General features: G+C 45.0%; 1 protein-coding gene across 2 annotated transcripts in view; it reads left to right on the forward strand.

Moving 5' to 3' along the window:
• Positions 1-9,062: 9,062 nt before the first annotated feature.
• Positions 9,063-20,101, forward strand: part of tafa5l (TAFA chemokine like family member 5, like) — a 32,642-nt gene continuing 21,603 nt past the window's right edge. For both annotated transcript variants that reach the window (XM_062563342.1, XM_062563340.1), the window contains exons 1-2: positions 9,063-9,559; positions 19,379-19,528. In XM_062563342.1, coding sequence (XP_062419326.1) covers positions 9,463-9,559; positions 19,379-19,528 — 247 coding nt within the window. In that variant the 5' untranslated portion in view covers positions 9,063-9,462. The remainder of the gene's footprint in view (positions 9,560-19,378; positions 19,529-20,101) is intronic.

The following is a 20,101-nucleotide window of genomic DNA, read 5'->3' on the forward strand; positions in this document are numbered from 1 at the left end:
GCAGTGATTGGGATTTTGGTTCAATACAACCATCTTGTAGGACAATGCCGGTTAATAATTGCCTCAAATCTCAGATCCCATCAGCTCTCTGTCTGATGACCTTTTAGTCTGTGGGGGGCCTTTTCCGTGCAGTTGTTATTGTTTACTGTGCCATCTGCAACTTGAGATGCAGTTGAGAGACGACGCCTACAACCGGATTGTTTCCCAAGTAGCCAGTTGATGCTTTATTAACATTTATTTTTAGCTAAATAGTCTTTAGTCAATAGCCAAATTGAAAAATCTAATTGTTTAACTGCATTCAACCAAACCCTCCTCAAATGTGATTGGTTGATTCTACACACTAAGAAAAAATGACACTGGAAATGGTTCCCTGACTTTGTTGTTTTCTTCTTTACTTTTTGGTGCACGCAATTAAAATAATGATAACAATAATTTGAATTAAAATGATGGAGATAATGTGCTTGTTTACAACGTATTAAATAGTCCCGCTGCTTCTGTTTCTTGCCCCATTGAACTAAGCAATATCATCATGTTGCCAGAGCTCAACAACTAAAATGTATGTCCAACAGCTGATTTGAATGATCCCCCAAAGCTGTAAAAAAAAAAAAAAAAAAAAGCTAAACCCAAGCTGGAATAAATCGGATTCATCCTCTAACATTCTGACACTTAACAATAAATTCACAGTCATGCAAATACTGTTCACTAAAGGCATCACAACTTCTAAATCCTCTCCAGAGAAAGTTTGTTGATAGCTTTTACAGCCGCAACTTAACCACGCAAGCCTCTTTTCTCGCCTGCCCTACATTCTGCAGCCATATTGTTTGCATTCAAAGACGGTGCCCACACAGCTGGAGGATAAGCCAAGTCTCTCGGCAGATAAAGTGCAGCGCCATTGGCTGCTGCGCCCTCTTTTCATTTCCCTCTGTCTGCTGGGGTGTCAGAGGCTTCTGGCCACAGCTGGAAGATGAATAGTGCTGCACTACTCCACTTTGTCATGGTGTCCAAGAAGGCTCTAAATGGCATTGAGAGACTCTCGGGCTTGCACAAATGGCATCTCTGCGGCTCTCTGTAACCTTGCGTGTACGGAGCAGCCTGAATCTCTAAAGTTGTCTGATGCAAGCGGCTCCAGATCTCTTGTGCGCACTGTGGCTTTCTTAGAAGGGTTTTCAAGCCACGTTTGTGGACTGGATCAGTTCTCTCTCATTTGACATGACAAACTTTTTAGTATACAAGCAATAATTGAAGGCAAATAATTAACATTATCACTATCTGGAAGCAGCTCTGACATGCGTTATGTTTTGTTTGCGTGATGCACAGTTGTGTGCTGTAACGGCTCTGCTTGTGCATGTGCAAGGCCACACGCATGCCCAAATAAAGCCTTTCCTTGAATTACCCCAGCGGTGCCTTAGCTGGAAAGACACGGATGACAGGAACGTTTGGGCATTGCTTCCTCTCTGTTCAGTTTGGTTGTTCTTACACCAGTGGCAACACCACCTACCTGCTCAGTCGCACTGTTCTCATGGAAACGCATCAAAGGAGCTGGAAGATCGACAGAAACGGAGAGAGAGAGAGAGAGAGAGAGATCGTGGGGAGGCGCCGGGTGCAACATGCCGAAGATACTTTGTTATTGTATTGTTGTGCTTCTCGACAGTGAGCCCTTCTGTTTGGAAGGGAAGACCAAAGTGGAAAACAGTGTGCAAGTGTCGTTGCGCTGTGTTAAAATTAAAAGCACCCAAGTTGCCCACTCAACCGGCACAAAATGCACACTTTCATCGGTTTCAGGGTACACTCATACATATTTCAGTGGTTTGGAGGTATTCCTCTGTTTGGAGTTTTCCTCATGTGATGAAAGCAGGACTGACACACAAGAGGGCCCCCCGGGGCGCGGAGACGCCTGTAGGCCTACAGGCAGTGATTACAACAGCGCCCATTAAAGGCGAGCCCTGATGGAGATCTGTAGTGACGCGACTCTCTGGGGAAGAGACGGGCAGAGGTTGCGCTCACATCTGCCTTTTGGACATGAGGCAGTAAATGTTGTAGCGATAAGCAACAGTGATAGCGGGGCAAATACAGTAGCAACTACTGCTAACTGTCACAACAGCTCCTCCTCGCCAAACAGCACGTCAGAACGAGGCGCTAGTTGGGTCGGATGAAGCAGTGAGAAGGATTAATTGTGGTCGCTCTCTTTATTGAGGTTGTTCAGTCCACCGTCATAAAGGACACCTGCCGTTTGCAACATGTGAAGTAAAAAAGGTTCATGTCGCCAAAACCTTCGCTGCACATAATTAAACCTGCTAATATTCATTTTTACGCAGTGTTGGACAATGTTTTTCAATTTGACCTACTGTGAATATTTAGCAGATATGTGAAAATGGACATGAAATACCCTATGTGAAATGAATCTGGAAAAAGCATTCTTTTAGATGCCATCATTATCATACAATGACGGCCAAATAGACCCCCCCCCCTGAACAGAGCTGGTAGAAGAGCATAAGTGGCCCAGCGTACGGACAATAGATCCTTGGTAGTGTTCCCAATGAGGCCTTCAACTGAACAGTTAAATAGAATGTGCTGAACGAGGTTGTGAAGGCCGTCTTTTGAACCTGAGTATAAAGGAAAGTGTGCCATGGAGAGGAGGCCCTTCATGTAGTTTGGCAGCCAGTCGATGAATTCTACCTACTATGAAGAGAAGGAGGAAGGAGCTGAACTCCCATGTCTGCAAATAAAGAAGCTAAAAAAGGCAGAAAAAGGTACTTCAGATGAGCGATAAACAGAACGTTGAAGAAATGGGATAAGAGAGTTTTATTGTTGTTGTACTTTCATGCAGTTTTGTTTGGTAGCTTTCAGCCAACAAACCACAACAATTTAAAACAATACACAAGATAAAAAAAAATATTATTAAAAATATATATTATTATTTATTTTGCATAAATATTATTTTGAAAGTGTAAAGAGAAAACCATTCTGACTATAGAGAAATCTAGACACAATTAGTTATTTTTAGGCCAACTACTACATAAGTAAATAAGTTTAGTAGAATGCTGGTAAGGTTCTAGTGGGATCGGAAGTCCCACCTAGGAGGATTTAATTAGCGCTTTGAATGAATAACATTTCACCCGTTTCTCTCTGTCCCTGGTAATCAGTTCTGGGCCGTTAATGAGAGGATGACTATCGACTAGTGGAGCGGGCTGCTGATAATTGAATGTGTAGAGGCCATTAAACATTCCCAATCAAAAGCAAACACTCCAAAGCCACGGTTCCTGCATAACAATATGATGCAACAACAATGGAAGCATCTTTGTTGGAAAAGAAAAAAAAGAAAAGAAAAAATATCTAGCTCTCCTCGACTGCATTCAGTCTTTGTTGAGACAACAGTTTAGACTTTGACAGGCCAGAAAGCAGGCGGCATTTCTCGGCGCATGGCACCACAATTTCCCAAGTTAGCGTTTTGATGCAAAGAGCTTAGAGGGAAGAGAAGGAGTAAGTCTTTGATATTGAAATGTTCTTCGAGGCTCCATTCCACATGCAAACAGATGTGTGGCTACTGTGCGGCGCTGGATGTAGCTGTTCCTCGGACTTGGCACTATTGATCTGGCTGCAGCGTCAACACATCTCACATGTTAAAAAAATCCAACCCTTTGCGGATAGTAAAGGCTCCTTACTATCATGTTTTGTCTCCCAGAGTCACATGACTTTGTGTTGTCGTGAATCATCACATCTGATCGATTCATTCCATGGGCGTGTATAATCCAGTGCGTACTCTTACATTACTCACGTTATGCTAACGATTTTAGTACATGCAAATGTTATTATATGCAAATCTATGGAGACCCATTAGGCTTTTATGTTGTGCTGCTAAGAGTAGTACCCATGGGTGTTATAACGGAGAATACAAACTCCCTCACAAACTGGCTTCGCTGAGTTCTTGACACTTATCTCTATGACAATGCCAATGTCAATTTAACCTTTGTGCAGTACACTGCTGCGGCAGATGCTTGTTTTTTCTACGAGTCATGGGAGGAAGCAATAAAGAAGGAGAGCTCCTCAGTCAGAATCATTAAGAGGAACACGTTGCATTCTACGCGGGGGACCTTGTCGTTGAATTTAAATTTGTTTGTGTTGTTCCGTCACGGTCCGCTCCTCCTCAGAAGGACAGACGCTCCGTTGGCTTTCTGCTGCGCTTTGTCGACATGACTTTCTTGTGTGCACAGGAGCGGGGAGAGGAGGTCCCGGCCGCGTCCCATCTCCCATCGGGAGAATCGGGACGGGAGCTGTGCTGGTTTCAAGTCAAGCCCGGACGGAGCTGATGGGGTTCTGTGTTGTTTAAAAAAGACAACTTGAGACGTTGAAATCTCCATGCAGGTGCTAACCATGAGTTATAAGCAATACAGCCAAGACTTTTTGTTTTCTTATTATTTGTGTTAGTTGGACATACTCTCCATCACACATGCGTTTGCAAGGCCTGATTGCATGTAAAGTCTCAGTTGTGTTCTGAGTTCAGTCTAACGCAGTGTTTCTCAACTGGTGGGTCGCGACCCACTAGCGGGTCTTTGCATGGGAAAAATTAAAAAAATTCATCCTGTGATTTTATTTTGAAGGGACTTTCTCTAATGCAGTGTCGTTTTTTTCCGGGTCATCCGTCCATGTTTTCAGCGCGGCAATTAGAACGCGAAAGCACCCCCCCCTCCCCCCCTGTTGACCGATCGATTTGGGTCACGGCTTGTCATTAAGGGGTGATGGTGGGTCCCGGAGTTGAGAACCACTGGTCTAACGCATCAGTTGTCTTGTACAGTTGTACAGCCATTTGGAGGGAGTCGAGGTAAGAATTCACTTCACAATCATATTTGAATGACTCCGTATTACAACCTTTAATCAAAGGATCTGAAGTTTGATTCCATGTCAGTGTGGGACTGGGCGAAACACTGAGCTGGGCCCACGTTGCTGCGAATGAACATGTAGTGTTTAAATGCTTTGAGGGTTTCGAGCAACTAGAAAAGTGCCATACAAGAACAAGTACAAGTACATTTCAGATATTCTTTATACGACAGTGGATCCATAGAGCAAGCCAGTTTCATAGTATAAAAAGACATCCTCAGACTACAAGTAGATTCAGTTGTCTCAAAGTATGCCTTTTACTTTACAAATACTCTGACTTTTACTAAAATATATAGATGTCTACATATACTGTATATAGACGTTTTTTGCACACCACCACCTTTAATTTACAGCACATTGGCTGAGAATGACATGCGAGCCAATGCGAGCAACAATAATAGCTTTGGAAAAATATATGTCATTGCTTGAATGAGTTGACAGCACAATTAAGAAGTACAAATACTGCAACAGCGTGTTGGGCGGTTTGTCTGACACGTTTATTCTTATTTTCCACTCTAAAGCTGGCTCGACAAAGGAAGCAAATCTCCTAAAAACTAATTTTAACAGTAGTGGCAGTATCCGCTCACCTTTTACATTTTTTGCAGAATGGCCCAAAGACAAAGAATGATGCACCATATGCTCCTCTCTGGCATTAAAGCGCAGCGTGAGAACAGCTGGTGGAGATTGGTGGAGATTTTGGGCCCGCTCGGGTCTGGCCTTTCCTCATTTGATATGAGCTAACAAATCACACTCCTGAAATGACTGCGTCGCCTAATGCTCACGCTCATACATTTGGGGTGTCCCAATACGGTTTTCTTCTTATTTTACTCTCACTATGCTAACTTGTCATTTACTGTTATGCTGCATGTTGCATTCACATATGCTACACCTATGCTAACGTTTTGGAGTATGTGCAACCATGCAGCATGGGGGTCTGAAACATAATACCTTTTCCCTTCTCCATCTTCCCTTCACATTCATTATTTCAGCAAATTTAAGTTAAGGACTTTTATTGTGAAAGGTGGAGTATCTTGATGCTCATTGATTCATTTGTTTTTTGGTACCACAAGCAATGAGGTGTGCCAATTGAGGCTCTTGGTATATGAGTCATGTTAATTTAGAGCAAAAAGTATTTTATATGTATAATTGGGTCAGCGCATACCGTTTTACTCTAAACTCCTTTTTTACTTTTCACAATTAAAGCCCTTGACAAAAATACGCTGCATCACTCTAATGAAGGGGAGCCTAAATTCACTCGCTCTAAGCAATAGCAAAAAATATATACCTCTCACGAAAACCCATGAATTGACCTAATAAATGAGGCAGAGACAAATGCTTGAGTTGCAACCAAAGGTTTTTATTCATGAGCTCACTACACAGTCCTCTACACAGAACTTCCTGTTTAGTGTGTAGGGAATAGTGAAGGATGTTGGACATTCAGTACATCAAGACTTTTTCATGGATATTTTATGAAAGTTTTTTTTCCCCTTTCCCTGGCACAGCAAAGTAGTCCTTACATGATACGATAAAGTAGATGTTTGAAACAAGTGACTCAATATCATAGGCAGCTGTTGGCAGACATGCTTCCAGATGTTCAGAGCTATGTAGGCTGGGCAATTAACTCAATGACTGGTGCACAGAGCGGTGTTATCCAAAGCTGACGTTATCTGCTGCACTCACTGTGATGTGTCTAATATCCAAAGAGTTCATCGTTTTAAGTTTCATCAGTGTCTGAAAGTGAGCAAAACGCGCCGCATTCCTCCAGACACACAGGAAAATGTCACACAGAGGAAACATTCTCCGGCTTTCTGTGTTTGAGGAATCCGCAGCGAACTGAAAAAATACTCTGATATATCTGAAATATGTATAATCCCTGCTTTCGTTCCTTCCAAAAGGCCTCTTCCTCCCAACAGTTGAGTTACAGTCAGCGCTTGTTTAACCATATGGAACGTATATGAGGTTTCATTTGTGCAACTTTGTCACTTTCCACCAATATGCACCAATTAAGCTTGAAGCATACTGAGTCGTCACACTCACCTCTATGGCCAATTGAGAATTCTCAATGGCATGAAGGCTTTTGTCGAGTCTTTTTTTGCTTCCCATTGTTCCACAGCAGAGTCTTTTTTTCTGTAAATGAATCCATGTTTGCACTTCGCCACAACTAAATGCCAAAAACGACCCAACAACACCACACACTAGCAGGAGTAGGCGCCACGAAGCAGCCTGTGAACACTTTTCGGACACTGTTTTATTTCCACTACACACATTCAGTTCGTTCGGGTGCGGCTGAGGCCCTGCTGAGGGAGAGCGACACTCCTCAAAGTTCGGTCTTTTATGGCCTTCTTGGAGGCTCCCATCAGATTGGCTTGTGAGGGAGGTGAGTGTTCCAGCTCCTCCCAACAGGAAACCCTGGCAGAGCAGGAACACAGGCAGCTGGAGTGGGAGGGTCGTCACACCGTCTTTAATAAAAGCGAATAATCCCCTGTTGACAGCTATCATGCATTTGCATAACCACCCAGCCTGAATGAGAGAAAGAAAAACGTTTTTCACATTTTTTGTTAACCACAGCTCTTTTAAATTGCACACACTGGCATGACTATACTATTACAACCTGCACATAACCAATACATTTAAAAATAATCATTCTCATACGATACTTCTGTTATTGGTAAATATGCGAGTAAGTGTGATGGGTCAAAAATAAACTGGCAGAATTTCACTGCCCTGTCAGTCACAGTGATGGATTATGATTAATTACACTGAAACCCAGGCTGGGACGTCACTCTGACAGAATCAAATGTTGTTCTCCACTAGTTGGCTGAAAACAGATCGCACCTCGGCAGGCTGAATCCTTCCTGTGTGCGCTGCTACAGCTGGGCATAGTAAAGCAAAACACATCAGCAGGTTTTTAGACATAAGGTGGCAAATTGGCGAAGTATCCGTTCAATACACAACAATTAGCAGTTTTCTAACACCACAGTGATTGTGAGACAGGCCTTTGTTAAAATAAAAAGCCACTGCAGTTGATTGGGGGCGTTAAAGTAAATGTCCTCCAGTGTCTTTAATGGTGCTCGTTCAGAAGATCCACTGGCTTCTTTCAGAACCCTGTGCACGCTTGAGACTTGATGCGGTCGGCAACGGCATGTGACCCGTGCCTTAAAGAGCGCTTAGGCAGTGCACATGTTATACCGTCACTACTCTGAAACGACTTTTTTCATTTAAACTCAGAGTCCTCAGGCCCACAAACATGGAGACAATGTCAGGGAAAGGGAGGAGGAAGCTGCTGCTGCTCCGTGTCTCCCTGTAGGCCGGGATGGGACATCTCTGTGTAAATGAGCATCAGTTTGGGATTTCTATACTGGAAGTTTTTTTTCTTCCTCTCACTTCGCAGAAGGAATTGGGGCACTGTGTGTGTGTGTGTGTGTGTGTGTGTGTGTGTGTGTGTGTGTGTGTGTGTGTGTGTGTGTAGGGAGGGGGGGAGAGAGAGAGAGAGAGAGAGTGTGAGTGCGAGAGTGAGCAGATGGAAACATTGTAACTCAAGGCAACTCCGGGTGCAGCAGCAGTGTCTCCTTCCACGGATCGAATGGAGGAAATCCTCTTCCTCGGCACCGCCTGCAACGCAAACTGAGCCTCCCGGGATGGAGTAAGGCTGGTTAAAACAAACTCATCCGTTACTCCCCCCGTACTCTGCGAGGACGGGAAGCCTCAGTAATCGTTATTCTTTCGTCGAGCACGAGGGGCAAAGCATCACCGCGGGCACTTCTCCGCAGCGCCCTGCGCCAAGGCTCGTACAGGTGACACGTGTGTCCCAACTTCTCCGCGCGCGCTGCGCGACACCCGCCGCGCTTGTTGCAACGCGCCATTTGAGGCTGGAGCTGCGGCGCACACGTGGCCACGTATGACGCACCTGCGCCCTCAGCTGTTGAGTTAAAACCAACAACAGAAAGCTGGCTTCGGACGTTGTCGGGCAAGTTGCTGATCGGTATGTTCGTCATGTCCGCCCGCGTTAGCTCGCGCGTCCCGCTGTAGAGGCGCACGGAGCCGCGCTCCGGGCGCAAGTTGTTTGGGAATAAGAACAGTTCGGAGGTCGAAGGAGGCATCCAGGGTCCTGTGAGCGGCTTTTCTTTTTTTTTTACTACATCAACAGCGTCTCCGTGTGAGGATCAGAGCTGCGGGGGGTAGGGGGGAGGGGGAGGGGGCGCTGATGCTCACTGCTGCCAGTGAATTTTAGCTCCTGAGACCACAGCTGCGTAAACTTGGCCAGATCTGGTGACATTGTGGGCTGTGTGTGTGTTCGCGCGTGCTTGTGTGTGCGTGCGTTTTTTAGTGCGCGTGTGTTTGTGTGAGCAGCCTGGATGGATATGCGGCTCACCGAGGGAATTTAAAAAGCAAAGGGGGGGGGGGGGATTACTATCAGCCCCTCTCCTTCTATAACCTCAAAATGGATGCCGACGACAGCCTGTGGAGACGCCAGTGGATCAGCCACTCTTCCGCCGATCTGAGCGACATCTGAGCGACGCGAGCGTCCAAAGTTTGGATAATCATAAAAGAAAAGAGAAGAGAACGAAACAAGGCTGAAGGTGTAGGATGCAGTCTGGAGTGAAGACGCTCTCCGCAGGTGGAGGTGCGTCACTCTGCTGCCTGCTGCTCCTCTGGCTCATCTACTCCCATCTGCTCAGAGAGGGTAAGGACACTTCTTTTTACTTTGGCAGCATCAGCATTGTGTCCGAGGGCTTCTTATTGGCATGCAGCTGGTGTGGTCATATCCTGTGATGAAAGAAATCCCCATGATGTCCTGTAAAAGCCCCCCCGAGGAGACTTGTAAGAGTATGTGCTCATCGCCACTCAACTCACGGTGACCTTGTTGCACCTTGTGGTCTGTTATCTGATTTGATATAATTGTGCGCTACACCACAGTCAGCCTGTGGTGACAATATTGGATTTAGTTTCATTTTGCATGTGATCTTACCTATAACCATATTGTCACAGTAATGTAAGATAGTGGTTCCTTAGATTCGGATGCAGGCTCTCTAGTGGAAAGATGATTTTGTGCAAGTATAATGGAGCTTCAGGTAACAAAGCAACACAGTTTACTTGCTTTAATCCTCGGCGCCGACAGGGGGAGGCCCGACTTGTGCCTTTTACCATCGCACTCTGGTTAAGGTTATATCCATCCATGCTTTACCTCTTGAATAATACATCTGCTGGTGCAATTACACCTCCACCCTGACAGAATAGAAAGCAAAAGGATGTTTCACCTCACCTCATTTGGCCTCTGTCCACTACTAACTATTTCAGATTCAGTGGCATTAAAGACCCACGAGAACCAGTGTAAAGCAATGGGACTTGTTAGGGGGTGTTGAACACTACATTTTTGTAGATTAGATCTCTTAATCAAGCATTTTAGCCAGCAGCGTAATAAGCGGTGTGAAGTAGGAATGCTGCCTACGTCAATATTTTTGGCAGCTTGCCGGAAACAAAAGTAGACACTGATCCGTGAAAAATGAACTGCCTGTGCACGGAAATGTCTCTCAAGTCCCTCAAGAGTTATCTGAGGAGTTAACATCAACCCTCCTCTTCCCCTCAGACATTTATTATTGACTCATTTTCACCCCGAAAAATGATCTCATTAGAGTGTTATTGTACAAAATAGTTAAATCGATGTTTTGCAAACTTTACTACCCTTGATATTCCTGGCGTGAGTAGATTTTTTGCTGGATTTGGCCTAGTTAACACTCCTGGATTGGACTTGAGCTTTGACATTCTCTGTGTGTTGCTCACTCCTCCTTCCAGCCCTGAGCTGAATTTAAAGAATGAAGCATGAAGTCTTTTTTAATCCGTACTTGTAATCTTCAAATCCTCCCCAAATCCCTCCTTTGAAACTGTCAAGTTTGACCAGCCACGGCGGTTTTGAGAGTTGATCAGTGCACCACTGATTTTTTTTTAATTGACACTTTTATCGGCTACTTTACAGTATGAATTTGACTTTCTATGACCGCTTACCGCTGATGGATTCAAATCACTCATTCCTTTTATGACCAGCTACTCCAACTTGCCACTGCCACTGCCCTCCGTTACCAGCATTAGCGCTTGTGGTTGAACTGGGGGGGCAGAGAGGTGACGCCTTGTGGCGGTCGGAGGCTGCGCCGCCTGCACCCTCTCCGTAGCTCATCCGTCATGGCGGCCAGGACAGGAAATCAAAGCGCAGCAGCCCTGTAAGCGCCCACCATTGGGCCAGCGCCCCCCCCCCCCCGATCAATGGCCTGTCAGCCGCTCTCAACGTTGCCTGTTTATTTGACGATAAATTTGGAAATGTCTGGATTTTCTTGCTGGACCACATTCCGGTTCAGTGGTGCAGTCAGAGAGCGGTGGCAACTCCTGCTTGCTTGGTCGACCACGTTTGGGTGTGTGTGCGTGTGTGTGCGTGTGTGTGTGTGTGTGCGTGTGTGTGTGTGTGTGAGATAAAAGGAGGAGGCGATGGAGCATTTTTAGCCACTTTGGTAAGTTGAGGTGGACGGACAGTTGGCCTTTGCTCCAACCCAGCTCAAGGAACTGAGATGCCAAGAACATGGGAACATACAAATGTTCCTTCTAAAATAATCTGATCACATGAGGCCTTTTTACATCGTAGAAATGGCATTCCTCAAGATATTTAAGCCTCTATGAAGCATCAATTAAGTATTTACTGTTGGAATGTACATGCACGTCACTTTCCAAAGATCATCTGTCAATCAAACCATTTGTTTAGACACATAACCCCCCTTTTTAAAGCTTATATATATATATATATATATATACTTGTATTAACAGTGGATCACATGGTTGTGTAACAGGTTCTGAAAAGTGAGGCTGCTGTAGAAGTGTTTAAAAGTTTAATTCTTTCTAATGGCACGCCTCCTCTGGTTTCCAAAAGAAGTCAGATCGTATAGAAGTCTATAAGAAAATGACCCTACATTTGAATAGTTCATTTAGTAAACATTGTAAACATGACCAAATATAGCATGATGTTGATTTAGAAAATGATGATCCATTTAGAGAAAAATGGGCCATAAAGCAGGGAGTCCTTTAAGCTAAAAAGTCAGACTCAAGCCTTCAAAACGGTAGTTCACTACAGGTTCAAAAAATATTTTGAAGGGGAACAATCTGTCAATTGGAATCCGCAGAAGAGCGAAAGACATATTTTCTATCAAGAACAGCTTCCATTATCCTTTCTTTGTCATTTCAGTGCAATTTTCCTCCAGTTCTGATCCAACGAATGCTATTGCAGCTGATAAAACCATTTTACCACCTGAACACTAAAGGGAAGACGAACCAAAGAGCAACGAGCTGGTAAAGAGAGTCCTTGAAGCTGAACATTTCTTGGAAGTTGGTGGAGATTCAAAAGGAGGAGAAGGAACGTTGATAGATTGGTCCGCTTGCTCCTTGGTCGCTGAATGAGAAACAACTTTCTAAATAAAAATGTCAGTTATTGTTGCAATGTTGTATTTGTTCTGTTGCTGCAGGCTAGTTCCTGGCGGTTGGGGCCCTTTTGTCCTAACTTAGAAATGTTGACGTGTCATTAATACGGCGCGGTGGATTGGATCACTTGACCTTACCTGCAGGGATCCTACACTCATTATAAGTGCAACCTACAGCAAGTGTCACGATTAACGTGTGGCTTTGCTTGTGAATAATGGTGGACGTGAGAAGCCAACTTTTCCAACAATCTTTCCGGTGTCACAAAGCGTCCGTACGAGTCACTGTGGCTTTAAAATCAGTAGAGCTCCGTTGATGACGACGGTCCACTCTTCTTGCGTCCTGACTCTGATTTCTCCTGCTCAATCGTCATTCCCAAACCAGGCTGATTTCATCCTGGTAAACTGTTTTGGATGCCATCAGGGCTCCTCTCTCTATTCTTTTCATTTTCTGAAGAAATCAGCTCTTCTGTGGGAGACAGCCGGTCCTCACTAGAATGAGGAATTGCAACAATCTTTGGGTGCATTCTCTTCTAACTCAGGGAGCAGGGCCTATCCATTCGAGCGTTAAACTAATCAGAGTAGCAAAGAATTACTGACTTCTTGAAGTGAAAAGGATGATTTCCATTCCAGTCTTCTTCAAGAAGGCATTAAGCATGCGAAAGGACTTTGATTATGACCTTGGCTCTAAATTCGAAGCAAATCGTCGAGGTCTGCTTCTATAGGCGGCGGAGCGGAGTATGAGTATGAGCATCTTTATGGAACAAAGAGAAAATAATTTTTACCGCTAAATCAATTTGGCAGTTCACAAAGCTCATATTTCATAGCTCCCTGATCATGAATTCTTTCTAGCCTTCAGCTTTGCCCTCCCTTGTGGTTGAGTATAGTGCACCGCTCTATGTTTTTCTGCATTGTTATTTTCTCCGTGGAAAGCTCTGGGCTTCAAACTGCTCCATCATTGGCAGAGTGGTGTAAATGATGTGAGTTCTGTTCCCTCACTATTGTGTTCTGATCTATTTTCTGCCAGATGCCATGAAACATGCTCTCGGAGAGGCCTTTGCTTTGATATCGAAACCTTGGTTCTCACAACAACGCATTACTGTACCCCTTTGGGGTCCTAATAGGGGCCTTCTGATGCTCACCCTTTCCTATGCATTCAAAAAAGGAGGGCATTCTAGAGGGCTATGCAATGCAAAGTGAGTCACCGTGGCATCAGCGTGCTCTCTGCATCACAGAGCTACTGTTTGCTTTGGAAGCCATATTGTACATTCACTCTTTACGCCTCGAGTCTGCATTCATCCACGACCAATTGTCTGAGTGTACTCTATATTGTAATATCTCTGCAGCCCAGATTGTGCTGCATCGCTGCAACAGAAATCTATCAGAAAAGCCACCTCCATCGCGTGTGCCGTCCAAGGCGTGTCTCAGAACAGGCCCGAATCACAGTGTCAGCTCTGGCGCTGGGTGAAGGTAAGGCGAATATATTTTCTATTTCAAAGCAGCCCTCGGCAATGTCACACAATGGCAGCGCTGAATGTTGGAGAGTGGTAGCGGTTTAAAGACAAAATTGAACCGCAAAAGACCTGGATGTCCAGAAGAGTGACGTTAACAGACTAAACAGCACACTGCTGCTCTTCAGTGAGAGGGAGGAAACGACCTAACACTGTTGAGTCCGGCTTCCTCCCCGGGGAGCGCCAGCCTACTGCCGCAACCAGAAGTTTCAATTTATCGTCCCCTGTGGGCGAAGCAGTGCGCACACCTGACAAGAGGATTACATTTGAACAAATAGAGCACACGTCTGGGGTCCCCCACTGGGCGCTTGCAACTGCACACAACTTGTGCTCGGTGCAGTTTTAAGAAATTGCACCGGTTTTTTTTTTACAGCGCAGGTACGCATTTGTGTATGCCAAGAGCTTTCCGTGGCAGACAACTCCAAACTGCAGCGTCATAATGAAGTGAGAGCCAGAGCTGCTCTGCAGAACAATGAAGAGTGGACTGAGTGCCGGCCAACTCGGCGCTCATTTTACTACTTGCAGATAAATGTGCCTCATCCCGCAGCAGCATAACATACCACTCATCTCCAGGAGTCACCGTGGCTGCCCCCACCCTTCTCTTTGCCCTTGTTCCTGATTCATTTCTATCAGCTTTATATTAAACGGCATACTTGGGCACCATTACGGGTCTTCCGACTTCAGCTGAGAGTTGTTAACTCGCATAACTATTGATTGGACTGCCGAACACTATTGAAATGGCAGATGAAGTCGAGCGGTGGTATTTCCCTCGAAGCAGGCACATTGATATAAGGCGCGTGTTTCACTCCACTGCTCTGGTGCCCCACTTGTTCAGCAGCAGAGCACCACTGTGGTGTCAGGAAGCGTAGAGCAGGTCACTTCAACATCTGCCTCTTTCACCTGGTGTCAAATTACGTGCTCCCTACTCTGCATCTCCTTATCGAACGCTGTTGGGGTGATGAGATGAGCACTTGGCGGTGGCCGCCTCGCCTGCCATATGCTCAGTAGAACAAGGTTACTGTTTGATGTTGTCTTGAGCTGTTAGCGACGGACAGAGCGGCGAGATCAAAAACCAGCATGAAGGGAAGATTGGTTCCAAACACTGAGGATGAAATCACAAACCGCTGTGGATTATTAATCCAGGCCACTGAGATGTTGTTATGTTGAAATGCCTTCTTCAAGGCTACTGTGATACGACATCAAGTGGTGGTTGACCTTGGTGAACTACACAGCATAGACTTCAATGAATTGATTAGTTATGTATAAGCAAAAACCCCAAACAACGGGCATTCTGACGTTGTGAGGCCTGAAACGACAACGACATTAGTGGGTCAACCGAAAAATAACAATGAGAAAATGAGAAAAGTCAACGGTGCCACGACCACCTTCAATCAAACCATCATTTCAATCTCAACTACACACGTGGTCGTGGTCACATGATCTGTCCACGGACAGAAATAGAGACACCTGGCGAATGACTCCGAGTTGCAGCTCCAGTAGGCACCTCCAGGACAACATCTTGCCATGATGACTCACTCACTGACTCACAAGTGGATAAACCTTAGTTGCAACCTCCATTCCTAAATCTTATTTTTTTACTTAAAATGGCAGTCTGAGTGTTGTGCCTTACCGACACAAATGTCAGAAGTCCTAATGGCTAATTTTAAGTGAATGAATACCACCGGTTCACGACTAGTTGAATATTTATAATATTTACCTAATTTTTATTACTGCTATTTTTTGGATTGAAAGTAGGACGCATGAACATCGGATCCCGGTTGATTCTTTTTTTCCTTCAGCATGTAAATCAAATGAGACTGAGGCATCGCGATGTTTGAAGGAAACAAGTGTTCCCCAGCCTGCGGAGAAAGGAGCACTATCCTCCCACAACTCGTCTGCAAGGTCTGAAAGCAATTTTGTTGGTAGCTAAGATAAAAATCTAAATAAGAGGAAACCAGTGAACAAAACAGATTCTAATAAATCACTTCAGAACAAATCTGTGTGTTAGAGTGGTTCTTGCATGAGGCCCATCCTCGTTTTTTCAGTTTGTCAAATGTGAGCATTTGCTGCTCTGAGCCCAGAACCACAGGAAGGCGATTTAATCGTTACGCTGTTATGGCTCATTTCAGCTCCTCTTGTCCATTTGTGTCTCCGAGCAAGACACCGGACCGAGAGCTGCGCCTTGTATTTCCTCTCTGGATGCAATGCAGCTCTTTGGGAAAAAAAGGCTGTTCGACATTCTTTGTTCTGCTCAGGTTGGAAAGCCGTCCGTTTGAGTAGGTCAATGCCTCCATAACCAATAATGAAAAAAAAAATGATTTGCATTTGTGAACATAAGACTTTGAAGAGTGAAGCTTATGTTAAGTACTGTCAGGTTTAGTCATTTCTCATCACATTTTAAAATGTGGAAACAGCCGCCACCACAAAATCAATTTTGACTGATTACCTGCATTGTTAAAACGCATTGTGTCTCCCGATTCTTCAAATCTGCCATAAAAGATCAGACTCATTCACATCTGATTTGATGCACGGTGATATGTCTGTCGTACGCTCTAAATTGAGCGCTCTGTTGACAGTCCAATTTTTATTCTAGAGAAGGGCACTTCAATCATGAAACAAGCATACGGTGTGAGGGCTATAATCACTCAGACTTATTATTGTATGCCAGTGTAGTGATTAGTGTCTGATTGACTGTCAGGGGGAAAAAAAACAGGCTATATTCAATGCCAGAACATTTGAGCCGGGCCCAGCCAGAATGGGGTCTCTACATATTGTCATGAATAATTAACTGAACTAGCTTTACATGAAGTGGTATTTGTAATAAATACGGTTTGATTCGGTAGTTTTCGAAGGCACCCTCTCCAATTACACGTTGTAAAACCTCACTTCCATCTTAAGCAGCCCGCGAGTAATTACAATCTATAAAGGGAAATTGTTTTAATATGGAAATGGAATCCTTGTCATAGTTCGTTCAGTGCTGCCTGTCATATCATTTTATGGCAAATTCCCTGAGGAGAATCAGAGCCTTTCTCGCTGCTCCCAATCTGCTTTCATTTCAAATGGGAGCTTTGCGGTTCTGTGTCTGATGTGTTTGTCTGTTAAATCGGACAAAAGTATTTTATCAGTCAGGACTAACTGCTGATTTATTCGCACTTCGTCTTAATTAAAGACACAAACAAGAAAGAAAAAAGAAGATAAGCCAAAACAAAGGCAAGGTTTTATGGATAAGTCTAATTCAAGAGCAGACTGCGATGTTAACAGGAATTAGTCGTTTTTTTACACATTCACCTGATGAGGTCAAAGCCAGCTAGTTTGATGCATCTATAGTTTGACGTTGTCATGCCCACCAGCTGACAGCTCGGCTCTGACGCACATCGAATCAGGGGAGCATTGTGAAAGCGAGCGTGGACCCCTGGCAGCAGGTTTCAGGCGGAGATACTCAGATGTTTGTGCTGGTGGTTTGTAATCCGCGGCGTGTCTGATCAAAGCGCCGATATGTAGCGCGCAGACCCGCGTCTTAGCTCTGAGCTGTGTGTGTGTGTGTGTGTGTGTTTTAACCACATTGAGTCCACGTTGTTGTGATTCAGTGTTAAGGTCATCAGGCTGCCAGTCAGCGCTGACAGACGGTATCTGTGCTCTGTGTCGGCCTCGTGTAGCCCTCTAGACGTCTGACGGCGTCCGAGGCCTTCAACGGCCGCGCGGCGCCAATCCTTCAGCCGACCGGCTCCTCCTCGCCGCCGCGTGAGCATTTATTTCATCACGTGAAATAGAGACGAGGCCAAGCGTCTTCACGCTGCTGAGTGACAGAAACCCCTGTCACATGAATTAACTCCTGCACATATGATGGACCGCTGGCCGTGACTGAGGGGCACGTTACAAAGCCCCCCCCGCCCCCCTTCTTACTGCTCACCCTCCTTGAGGCTTTTGTTTTATTATGAAGTTCATTCATCTGTTCAGTGTTGAAATATCTGATGGCAGCTCTGTCCCCCGAGCACCCAGCAACCATCCAGGGAGTTGCCTCGGCGGAAACAGGGTGGAGGGTGGGCTGGGCGGTGGCTGGCGGGGGGGTGGGCTGGGTGAAGGGAAGCAGGACTAAAAGATAGCGTGCAGAGCGATTCTTCGTGGAGGTGATGTGTGTTTTTAAAAAAACACCAAAATCTTATCGGCCTAAATCACAAAAAGAAGCTGTCACTGAGACTAACAACCCAACCACCAATTAATTAAGGGAGAAGCAGATTTGTTTGGTATTCTGCGGGTTGTGGAGTCACTGACAGGGAAAAACAGTTGGACAAAAGTCCTCGGCCAGCAGGCGCTTGAGGCGGTGCAGCTGGAGTGAAAATGAACATGGTTCATCTGTCCTTCTCTGTGGATCATGAAGCTACGGCTAAATCATCCTTGTTATGGGCCAAAGTGTTGGGTAACGGTGACACTAAGGGAAAGGTCATGGAATAACAAAAACTTGTGGGATCCATTCTCCCCAGGCGCATCTTGACCTTATGTTAAAGGTCACAAGGCCGCCATAATCAAACAAAACCACATGCATCACCTGGAATATTTCCAAGATGCCTTGATATGAAACTAGTAGCTCCTGAAACCTCTCAGGTCCTACCGAGGCAATTTTAGGAGTAATTTGTGTTGATCAACCTTTTCCATTGTTACAGACATTTAATTCTACGGAGCAGTTAGCATCTCACTTAATGAACCTTTGAGGGCGTTGGGAAGCGCCTAGAAACAGCAGTGCAAAGGAGGAATGTTTGGTGAAGGTTTAGCAGAAACGTTGGTATAGTTCTTTCACTTATCACATGCACTTATTAACAAACTTGCTGTGAAAATGTCAGCTTAATGACATGTAATGTAAGATGTACTCCTGTTGTTCAGCAGGCTATTGATTTGTTTGTTCAAGGCCACAGTAAAACCTCCCTCTAATTCTAGATGAAAAAGGCGCGACCCAAAATCTCATCTATAGATATAGTTTGTTGAATTTGTTCTTCCAAATGCAGCAGCACATTTGCGCAATTTACTGCGATTAAAGCTTGTTTATCTCTAAAACACGAGACTATTGACCTATAATAATAACAAACCGTTTCAGTATTAAATTCGGTCAGCATAGGACCACAAGGTCGACCTGCTGTTTCCGTGTCAACCGAGTCAGTCGCACATCATTTCTGCAACAACTTTATTTTTCCACGTTCATGCAGCTTTAGTCTGGTAGGTTATTAACTTTTTTTTTTTGATCGCATCTTTGTTTTCCACAGGAGACACTTTCATCAACAGATCATCCAGCCATACTCTATAAAAAGTGAAGAAGCCCTCTAGCCTGCTGCATGTAAAGCTTTGAACACTTTCTCATTTTTCCATTTGAGATTTTAAATGTGAGCATTAAACCGTTCAGTCCTCTGCAGACCACATGAACGGCCCTTTCCCCAGGCTGCCGGTAGTTGCACCTTTGGAGGACTCGCTTCTCCTTTGCAATATGTTCACCACAACTCTCATTTTGCTAATGTGATGTACTTTGCTCCTCGCCGCCGTGTTCGACAGGCCAGTTGGCGGTGGGAACCTGCGAGATCGTGATGCTCAACAGAGACAGCACCGTCCCACGTCGCACCATCGCAAGGCAGACGGCCCGCTGCGCCTGCCGGAGAGGCCAGATCGCCGGCACCACCAGGGCCAGGCCGGCATGTGTAGACGGTGAGTTGAATGCATGCTGAACTGCTGAAAGATCCATGAAAGCTGGTCCTTCGGAACCGTTGCTTTGATTTGATTCACTCATTGAAGGGCCTCCTATTCCCATGATAGGCATTGCTGTATCAGCTGTAGTGACCATTTGATCGATTACTAGATGAACAATAAGATTCAGCGCAGTGCGTGAGAACTCTTTCAAGTTTGCATTCATGGGATCCACAGTATGAATCTATGCCTTGGACTAATTCATTACTTCTTTAAACGTGGGAGTTAGGCCCAAAAAATAGAGAAAAACGCTATGCAAATAAAAAATGTATAATGCCAAAAAACTTAAAATCGAATTTGTTTGACAAAAAATACATTAGTTAAATAGAACATTTCTGACTAAGTTCTAACATGAACAGCACAGGTGGAACTATTATGAATGACTATTGATGGTGGAGTCTCATTCCAGGGACCCGGCCATGCACAAAACGAGGCCTCGGTCGCGACCCACCAGTTGAGAATCACTGCTCTATCTGCTTTACCGGGGTTTCATCTCCACCGTGGCGCGCTGCGGCAGCCCCAACACTGCTCCTC

This window comes from Pungitius pungitius, chromosome 1 (genome assembly GCF_949316345.1).
Source record: "Pungitius pungitius chromosome 1, fPunPun2.1, whole genome shotgun sequence".
In the NCBI taxonomy this organism is placed as follows: domain Eukaryota; kingdom Metazoa; phylum Chordata; class Actinopteri; order Perciformes; family Gasterosteidae; genus Pungitius; species Pungitius pungitius.